The 10,312-nt window shown below is 40.3% G+C and overlaps 1 protein-coding gene across 1 annotated transcript in view; it reads right to left on the reverse strand.

The window, feature by feature from the left end:
• Nucleotides 1-2,089: 2,089 nt before the first annotated feature.
• The window catches only part of fbxo41 (F-box protein 41), a 33,627-nt gene continuing 25,404 nt past the window's right edge, over nt 2,090-10,312 (reverse strand). The window contains exons 6-13 of the mRNA XM_035659432.1: nt 7,810-8,045; nt 7,561-7,676; nt 6,892-7,044; nt 6,625-6,720; nt 6,386-6,504; nt 5,808-5,966; nt 5,472-5,587; nt 2,090-4,312 (exon numbers count right to left, since the gene is read on the reverse strand). Of these exons, the coding sequence (XP_035515325.1) occupies nt 4,250-4,312; nt 5,472-5,587; nt 5,808-5,966; nt 6,386-6,504; nt 6,625-6,720; nt 6,892-7,044; nt 7,561-7,676; nt 7,810-8,045 (1,058 nt within the window). The 3' untranslated portion in view covers nt 2,090-4,249. The remainder of the gene's footprint in view (nt 4,313-5,471; nt 5,588-5,807; nt 5,967-6,385; nt 6,505-6,624; nt 6,721-6,891; nt 7,045-7,560; nt 7,677-7,809; nt 8,046-10,312) is intronic.

Here is a 10,312-nt window from a genome sequence, read left to right on the forward strand (position 1 = left end):
AAATATGTACAGAGAGGTACATGAACACTCAGACACTGTTTTTCAATTGCACAGTATGATAAATGGGTGTAACTGCAACAGAGGAGGAATGAAGCTTGATTTCAAACATTAAATAATGAAATAAACACGTTGATGATGAAGCACCGTGGTTTATAAGTGATGCTTCAGTTCTGAATAAAAAAAAAAGAACTATTTAGAAATTATTCTGCTTTATATTTGGTGAGGCAGAGAATGGAGATGTAAGCCAAAGATTATTCTGGCGTACTTGGCACCTCTAACGTCTGTAACGTCTTCAGCAGGTCCATTTTCACAATAAAGCAAATGCACTGTTAGTATGAGCATGAAATCTACAGTTATAATGCAAAAGCTAAAACAAAGACGGTAAAGAATACACAGGTGAGTGTAAGGTCATTTTGTCAATGAACCTAAAAAGCACTTCAATGTAGTTGAATCAGTTTCAATCTTTAACTTCCCAAGCGATGAGATACGAGAGATGGTGCAAGAGTAGAGAGGCTAACTGTACGTCTGTTCACGCATAGAAGTTCATATGTAATCGTATTTCTGAAATCTTCTTGCCATGAGACCGAACGTGTGAGTGAACAGCCGGTTTCATACCACACCACAAAACGCCGCCAGGCATCCCGCGGACAGAAACCTGTGTGGTTTCTGACGTAACTGACGACCAAAGTGTTCAGGAAAAAAAGTGCATCATATTTTGTCAAATACTGAGAAATAGCTGAACATTAAAAACAACACTCTTATAATAAACATCTGAAATATCTTCTTTTTTTTTCTCACTAGTGCAACAACAGACTGGATCAAATGAAGAGAAACGTTATTAACCTGCAGGCAATCAAAGCTCTTTAAACATCTAATAATTTTCTTGTCACAGTAGCAGAACAGTTAAGAAGGCAACTTAATGATTGATGCTTGAACACAAACATGCCAACATTATACACATCGCTCTTTTTTTTTATAGAAATAAATAGCTGAATTATCATCTTTATCCTCTTCTTAAATAATTTCCATCTCTATATGACTCTGATGCACATTTAATATAAAGTATCTAATACACAACTGCAATTTCAACACTAATGTTATACATAATATAATTCTCTATGTTTATCTTTCATTCACCTTTGGAGAGAAAATGCTTACAGAATGAAGAACTGTAAACTTCAACTTTTTCCACTCATAGTTATGACCTTAATATTATATAACATCAAATGTTGGTCCTTTTTTTCTGGCTTTTGTTGTTGTTGTTTTTTACAAACATTATGTACAGAGTAGCTGATAGCGAAGGCAGGATTGTCTAAAACTCAAAATCAACAAGTGCTTTGTGTTTTTCTCTATTGTGTCAGCAAAGTTTTACACCTTTCCCACAAACACATCTCCTCCAATGAAAACCGAGCAGACAATCAGTCCCAGTGTAGGATAATAATACGCTGTACTGGAAGAACATGAAGAAATGCACATCCACAACTGATCTCACACACTGACCTGCAACATCATCACTACAATATGCAGCTACACAAGTCCTCATAAACATTTTTTTGACAGTGAAGCAGAGACCACAAACAGCAGCTCATAGCTCTCCTTGTCAGTGAGTTTTTGAATTTTAGGGCCCACATGACGCCTCCTCAGCATTCCTGGAAACTGTCACCTTGCTCTGTTGCACTCACCGCCCACAAATGTTAAGATGTGTTGCAGAGACAAGGCTAGTTGCCTTGTGACAAATGAAGTGTGCCAGGTAAAAACTAACAACTTGTTAAAGGACCAGTGTGTAGGATTTAGTGGCATCTATCAGTGAAGTTGCAGATTGCAACCAACTGATGGGCGCTCGCCTTCTAAGCATGTCAGGAGAGACTACCGGGTGGTTGCAAACATTAGTAAAAAACATGAAAGGCCCTTTCTACAGCCAGTGTTTTTGGTTTGTTCCCTTCTGGCCTACTGTGGAAACATGGCGGTTTCAACATGGCGGTCTCCGTAGAGGGGGAGGACCTGCTCCTTTCTGTATGATAAAAACCAGCTTATTCTAAGGTAACAAAAACACAATGATTTCTTTATTTGTCAGGTATTTTTATACATTAATGAAAACATACCTATGAATATTATATTCCCTTTCTGCCAATAGATCCTCCTAAATGTTACACACTGGACGTTTAAGCAACCTATGGTAGGCGTGTCATGAGGGAAGAGACGTGAATTTCTGCCTCATGTGTGAATTATTTTTCAACCTGTTTCAAAACGGTGTGCATGATTTCTTTGAATCAATGTGATTGTAAGCTTCTAACAGGAGCTCTGTTTAAAGGGGTACTCCAGTGATTTTGTACTGCACTTTCATACAGTGACTGATTTTTAAAAAACGCTGCATCAGAGGCAGAAAAATCCTGACTTTTGGTCCCTAGTGTGGGTCAAGCTACAAACATTCTGGATCCTTCCCTTCCTATTGAGTCTTTTCTATCGACCTTCTACGCCTTGTAAACACATTTTTCAAACAACATGCCGCTAGCTTGTAATGCAGGTTTCTGTGTTGCAAATTTGTAATTTCCAAGCTGAGATAAGACTGATATTATGAAGATTATTTTCAGACTTGATAAAGCTCCTCCAGAGCCCTAGAAGACATTTACAGCTGTTCACAGACTGAGTAGTACTCTTTATATTTTTAAACTGATCTAGATTGTTGGAACTCCCCTTTAAGTTGTCTGCAGCACAGAGAAGTGAACAATATGTGTCGCCATGGTAAGTATTGCTACTTATACTTATTGAGATTTTCTGCAACGTACCCTGAACTAAACTGTCGCCATGAATTGCCCCAAATCAAACTCCTAATTTGAAGGTGATACTGAATAGCTGATCCCTTGGCTTTGAGTTCTGCAAAATAGTAAAAGGTAACACATGTTCCATGCTGCAAAGAGTACAAAGTGTTATATCACACCAGCTGGTCATTGGCTGTGTAAGTGCTTGGAAAACCCAGCAGAGGGAGCCAGAGGATGCCAGCTGAAAGTTGTTCAGGGCCTCAGCCACGACAAGCACTACTAATAGGAATGGCACTGTTTAGTATGATATATAAACACTGTAACACCTGTATACACCTGGAGACCATGTTCCATATGAAACACAACAACCCTTATGTTCAGTAAGAGCTGCTTCAACTCAAGTCAAATTCCAATAATGTAAGTTAATTTTGATTTGAAGAGATTAAACCGCTTACATGGTCCCTCCTCCCTCACAAATGGCACATTGGAGAAAACTCACTGGAATGAGGACAGACACTGTTACAAATGGCACCAGTTTTTTGAGAGAAATGCGTTATGGATCATCTTCCGTCTAGAGATACTACAACCATCGAAAAGTCCAGGTTTGTGACACGATGCTGTTCACATAAGGAAGCAGAGGACGGTAGAAGAGGCTAAATGCATCGCTGCCATGCAGTGGCTAAAAGACTGTCAAGGTCTGCGTGTTACAGGGAATGCTGTCATTGCTCTCTCCACTGTGCCTGGAGCTGGTGCAGCATGTTTCTGTTCTGGGTGGGAAGCAGTAAGTGTTGAAAGTTGTCCGTTGTCCTGCTCCAACACACAGTAGTGTGGGTCAGGCAGGTTTGAAAACCATTTATTAAATCGTCAGCTCTATGCATTCACACATCCGCACGCACACAAACACAAAGCGCCTGTCTCAAGACTCTTAACCTTGTACTTCTGCGGAAAGTATGTATGCTTTATAATGTCCTCCTGCCCACACGAGCTGATGGTGTTGAAGGTAGTCTTAAGTATATGTCAAGCACAATGTAGATGCAGACAGTTAAATACAGCGCTGTCACCTGGCTCCAGGCGTTTCAAGAAATGGATCTGGCTCTGTGCGACGACACAATCCATTTTTACGGTGAAAGCAAAAAAGGACTGAGAAAAAGGAATCAGATAGTTCTGTTGGGCTATTTGAGTCTGTGAAGTATTAGACAGGCCCTTTGTGTGATATATAAGTGCCATTGTTAGCCTAAATAAGCCTCCTGACTGGTTTCAGTCAACATGAGGGAGATACTGATTTCCCCTTACTGGAATAGTGAATTAGTTTTTCTGTTTGAAGGTTGTACTTGAGGATCGCCCCCCTGTTCAGCGATCTTCTGTTGTTTCTGTCGGTGCTGCAGACGTATTCAAACCCAGCAGAGTGGGCTCAAAACAGCTGGATCTTTTTGATTGACTGGAGCCAAGATGGCACCTTTCCAAGAGTCGAAGAATCTGCACAAAAGATGTTAGCAGAGACTGTCTGCTTTCACGTGGAGGATTTTGGAGAAGCCGGGTCTCTTCTTCAGAGCCTGGAAGAAAAAAGCAGGAAGGAATATCAGAATCTCATTTTTTTTTTTAAGCAATCTGACAGTGCTCCATTTCCCTGTTGCCTTCATGCCTTGAGGTTTTCCTCCATTAGCCGTAAGTGACTGATGTATGACAGAAAGCTATAAAAAAAACTGTAAAGCATTTAGGTGCAGCAGGTTAAGGATGACTGTCTTGCTTCATAAGCTTCGCCTCTGCAGAACCCGCTTTAAAAAATGGATGATTAAACATGAGAGGGGAACTTTGGTTGCCTTTTCACAGCAAACTTAAAAGAGGGAGGGATAAAAATAAATCATAGTTGTTTGCAGCTTTTGGAGAGGTTACCTAACTGCTGTGAGCAAGCCCACCATCTTGAGTGTAATATCCAAGACGAACACACTGTAAACTGACTCATAAAAACAAAACACAAATAAAACCTGGGATTGCACAGCTTTTATATCTCTGTTTGTGTGTGGTCAGCTATAAGGATGACCCAAACCTCTCACAGTAAGCCTCTGCTCGAGTGAGTTAGCACAACCAGCCATCAGTGGGACTTCACGGATTGAGTCACGGTTTAAATGGTGTGTAGTTCTGATAAATATAGATGTGTTTTATCCTCTGAACAACTATCGGCCACGCTGTTAGTCATGTGCATACAGTGGTGCAAAACTCAGACATGTTGGCTGAAAAGAGACACTGAATTCACATGAGAGTGCTTAACAGAAAGGAGACCTCTGCTAACAGAGCTAACATCCCTGTTACCGTCACAAAGTCAACACTAGTAGTTTTTTCAGGTATTTGTCCTTTATTTTCCTGACAACTTTTTAGTTTTACCCCCTTATTTCACATTATTGCACACTTTCCCGACATCAAGGCCGGTGCACGCATGACAGACATAACATGAAGAAAACAACATAAAGAGGAGATGAGAGGGAGACTCTACCCTTTTTGAACTGTCAGTTAGCTTTACACCAAAACAGCTGGTAGAAATGTCCTTCAGAGAAACCAAGAGAGTACTTTTACTTGATTGAAGAAGTTGAACCTTGAGTCTGTATCAGAATGCTACCTGTGGTTATACAGTAAAAGAAAGTGTGGCCCTAATGGTGGCACTGAGGGAGGTGGGAGCCTATGTGTGCACAGAAAATATTATTTTACAATTGTTACCTGCAGCTTATTAACCATCTCATCAAAGAGTTTTCTAGCTTCAGGGCTGTTGGGGTCCTCAAAGTAGTCTTCTATACCGATCTGAACCACGATGGACTTCAGGTTGCGGCAAACACCTACGTGAGTGGAAGGAGGATTTAGGCAGCATTAATTATCTGGGTTTCAACAGGGTGTTCTCATAATACAATTGTCATTTCTTATTTCTATTCTTAGAAAACATAACCAAAAGGCATAGCTGCCTACATGTAACCTTATCATACATTGTTTTAGGGGAATCCCCAACAGGATTTCAGACAGTAGGTCTAATGTAGTCAATAAAGCAGCATTCAAACTTACTGTTGAAGTGGAGCAGGGCTTTGGGGGTAACTGGTGTGGAGGTGAGCACCAGCATCTCCAGACCTTTCAAGCCCTCTCTGCAAACCTCTGCTGCCACCTCCTGGTTGATCTCGCTCACATGATCCAACTCCAGCACCTGCAGGCGCATGCAGTTCCTCGCTGGGGTTGAGGGGGATGAATGGAAGTAAGGAAATGCACAGGTAGGGAAGATAAGTAGGCACGTGTCAAGATAATAATTGTGAAGATCACAGTAGTACATTCAGGCTTGTTTAAGGTCACAACCAATAGTGCTTCAATTGCACATTATTATAAGGAATATATGAATAGATTTGAGTATGAACAAGACATTGGTTAATTGCAGTTTCTGTGCTGTCCTACTTTATGTCCTTATATGACAATAATATCTTTTAATCATCTTACCACCATGTTTCTGTTCCTGCATATGAGATTGCAGTTGTGATGAAATACTTTAGAAATGTCATGAATAATGTTTTAAGTAAGTAAATAAGTGTTGTAGCTAAAACCACAGAGAGGAATTACATTAGAAATGGAATAGTTCTTTAACAAGCAATATTTACCTAGAGAGGCCAGGCCCTGAATGCCACATCCAGCCCCACCCACACCAAGAGCACGGAGGTGTGGCCAACATCTTCCAATTGTCTGCAGGCATCGGTTACTAAAACGAGCAGGTTGTTGGCTAAAAGAGACACAATGTAGTACACAGTCATTCATTTAATAACCCACAGTATTGATGTCATAAGAGAGAATATTTGGGATTAATCAAAAGTTGCAGAGGTACAGTATTTTTCTCTTTTACCATGGGTGTAGTGGCGCCACCTGTAGGGAGATGATGTCTCTACAACCTGCTCCGAGGGCCCAGATCACCTCCTGACCAACTGGGTCTGTGGCACTCCTGGAGCACAACAAGTGTACACAATTAGTGTTTATACGTAACATGTGACACTGAATGTCTACAGCATGAGAGTGCAGACTTATGGACTCATTAAAGCAAAGTCACTGTGGTAAAACTAAAATATTTGTGCATAATACAGTGGACCAAGAGATTTGGGTGTGCTGGTCTTACCTATAGGTGACAGCCTGCAGAGCTCGGCAGTAGCAGCTGGCCAACCAGAGGGAGCGATCTGTCAGCAGGTTGGGGCAGTGTGAAATCTTCAATATCAGCAGGTTACTTCCTGTGGCCTTTAACAACGCCTCCAAACCTTCCTCCAGACAGCCACTTAGATGGAAACATAAGGGAAGGTCAACAAAAAAAAAAAAAAAAACCAGACAGAGTGTAAGTAATTCTCCTGTCCTTCACAACAGCACTTCTACAATTTCTAGCACATAACAAAATGCTCCTGCAATGTTTGAAGCAACACAGGAAGCAGTATGTCTTTTCATTGTCCACACAATTTGATGATTTTTCTTTCACACAAAACATTAGACACAAACAACTTCACTTCTACCACTCATATCAAACTTCTACTTGTCTATCTTCAGGAAATGAATACTGACATTTGTCATGCTGATCATAATCAAGCAGCATAAAAATGTCAGCATTCAATCACTTATGTTCCTCTTGGTGGCATTTGCTCATCAATCACTGTTTGAGGAGTCATTTAGGATGTCACTCAGTTCAGTAGTTTGCAAAGCAATCTGCTTATTGAAGCCAAAATTATGTAGTAGTAGTAGTACACCATAAGTACCCCAGAGTCAATAGGCATTTTGTGGGAAACTGTGTGCAGTGTCTCACCGTGTGCTTTTCACATAGTCCTCCTTGGTTTCCTTCTTTCCCCGCTGTCTTGGTTTGAGGTTTTGCAGGATGAGGGAGTGCGTCTGAGTGCACCACTGAGACATTATACTCAGGAACTAAGGGACAAACGTGGAGATCAGTGAAAATATTCATCATACAAAGCAAAAGGCGATACAACTAAATGCACCACATGCTACTGCTCTGATAATGCTACTGACTATTGACTGCATACAGTATCCAAATGTGCACCTTGGAAGAAATGCGAGCATTCTCTAGCAGCACTCTGGTCCACACGGCTGGGTGACGGGCCACAAACTTCCAGTCACGGCAGACCTCAGCAGCTCTCAGCAGGGTTTTAGTATCCAGGTAGGTGAAGATACAGAAGAGAGCTGCACGCATCTTCAGGATCTCTGGACTGATCACCTCGTTGGATTTAGACGGGCTCTTTTCATGGCGGCATGGCTTGTAGACCCCATCAGACCGACCTGTGATAAGAAAACCGTTGTTTAACCCTTTAACACAAAGTGGGTTGGTTGGGACTATTATGACCTCTGCGTTGAATTTGCACTTTTCAGGGTTTTACTAAGATTGTGGAGCACCAGACTGCTTTGATGATACCATATTTTATATTGTATATTCTGCTGTGTACTGTATTGTTCCTTGATTTTTTGACTGACTTTCTTATCATCACCATGGGAGATAATCCAAGAGTCAGATCCATATATCTATACTCATGTAACTTTTCACACTACTAGCAACCTATCCCACATGCCCTGATCATCTACACCAACAAATCCAGTTTCCACTTGGTCCTCTACCTAAACATGTTAGTTCTGTCATAAACCCAGATGTAATGTTTGTTTTCAGCCTCAATCACGAATTTCATATTAGCAAAGTCCTCCAACCTTGCGACTACCATCTCCGGGATATTGCTATATTTTGTTCAAATTTGAGTTTCAAAAGATACCAAATCTATCACCAGTGCTTTCATTTCCTCACATTTGGACTACGGCAGTTCTCTTAACCAGTATAAATCAGAAAACAATTTGCAGAATTCCAATTGTGCAGAATGCCCCGCAGCTATTCAGCTAAAACTAAGAGTAGAGAACATATTGTGTTACTCCCCTTCAAATGTCCTAACCCTGAATGCCACTGTGTTTTAGAATTCATTTAAGACTTTCTACTTATCAACCTGCATGCATTTTGACGTCTTCATTAGGAACATATTGGAACCTATTATATTTGTTTTGTTTTCTTCTTATTATTATTGTATTATTATCACTGGTATTATAATTTTCCTGATATTCCTGTTATTTTTGCTTGATTGTAATTTTTTTGTTTTCTGTTACTTCATACCCATTTATTATTACTGCTACATAAATAAACTTAACTATGGTTATCATTATATATGTTGAAAACATGCATTTAATAAAAGACCAAATGAATTTAACTCAGTAACTCCGAGCTTGGAGAGATGGTCTTTATTTCACTTCTATTTCTGTTAACATGCTAATTTTCTAAAGAACGAATACCAGTAAATGCCACTTAAACAGATATTCTGTCACATGGTGGCGCCATACTTCAACAAGACACTAAATGAGATTACATAATTTTTTTTTCTTGTTTCCATCTTTTCATTCTCTCCATTGCTATCTATTGGCTGATACCATGTGTCCAATCCAAGCCTGTCTTATTCCTCCTAGCGAGATTGCTCCTAGATGACTCATTTCATCTTTGGCCTTGGAAGGCGTCTGCTCAAAACCATCGGGGCTATGAACCATTACTTACACTCTCACTCTTTCTTCCTCTTTCTCTCCTTCTTTCTTTCTCTCTCACACACACCACCTACGCTCAAGACTGCCAAATGAACTAAAAAAGCCAAGCTGTGTGTTACATGCTGAGAAAAAACTGTGCTTGTAGATACATACCATCTGATAAAACCTGGCAGAGACTCTCCCAATAAGGAGAACTACGTCAGAGCAGAGGAATGCCAGAAACATGTTGAGCGTTACGTGATAAAAGTCTTTGATTTAATGGTGCAGTTATAGCAGTTCATTCGAATTTGTCAGAGGGCTCTGGCCCAGTTTTGTTCCTTCCCAGACTGCCTCAGTCCACCTGGTATTTTAAAAGAAACCTGACAGCAGGTGGAGAAAAATGGAGGGCAGCAGCAGTGAGTTTAAGGATCTTGGCAGGGTAGGATGTTAACAGAGAGATGTACAATCTGTGGTGGATCTGAAGAAATGTGCGGGCATGATTGGCGGTCTCACTTGGCTCGGTTGTAGAAGCAAAGCTTAGTATGAGATGAAGAACTGAGATGATACAACGGGCAAACACTGCTCTCGTAAATACAGTCACACAGAGAAAGTGTATAGCAACAACAGCAATGTATGACTTGGTTTACTCATCATCTATAACAGACGTACTGGTGGTAAACAAAACTGTGTAAAAACCTCATGAAAAAAGGACTTCACTGCAAACGAGATGGATCATATTAGGTTGCATGCGTACACCCTGACCTGTATGTCTTCATCTTGTCCCTGATGGATTGTTGGTTTTGTTTGTTTCTCTAATGAGAGTTTATTACAAAACCAAAAAATCTCATTTGTTCTACTTTAGTCAATTTTATTCTCCTTTTTGTGTTTTTAAATATTGTTTTACTGCATTTATTTGACATAAAGCCTCTGAATTTTAAAAATGCTATACTAATAAACTGTGCCTACATAAAATACAAATACTACCTAATTGCTAAGAA

This window comes from Morone saxatilis, unplaced genomic scaffold (genome assembly GCF_004916995.1).
Source record: "Morone saxatilis isolate NCDOM2014 unplaced genomic scaffold, NCSU_SB_2.0 Contig17, whole genome shotgun sequence".
Lineage (NCBI taxonomy): Eukaryota > Metazoa > Chordata > Actinopteri > Moronidae > Morone > Morone saxatilis.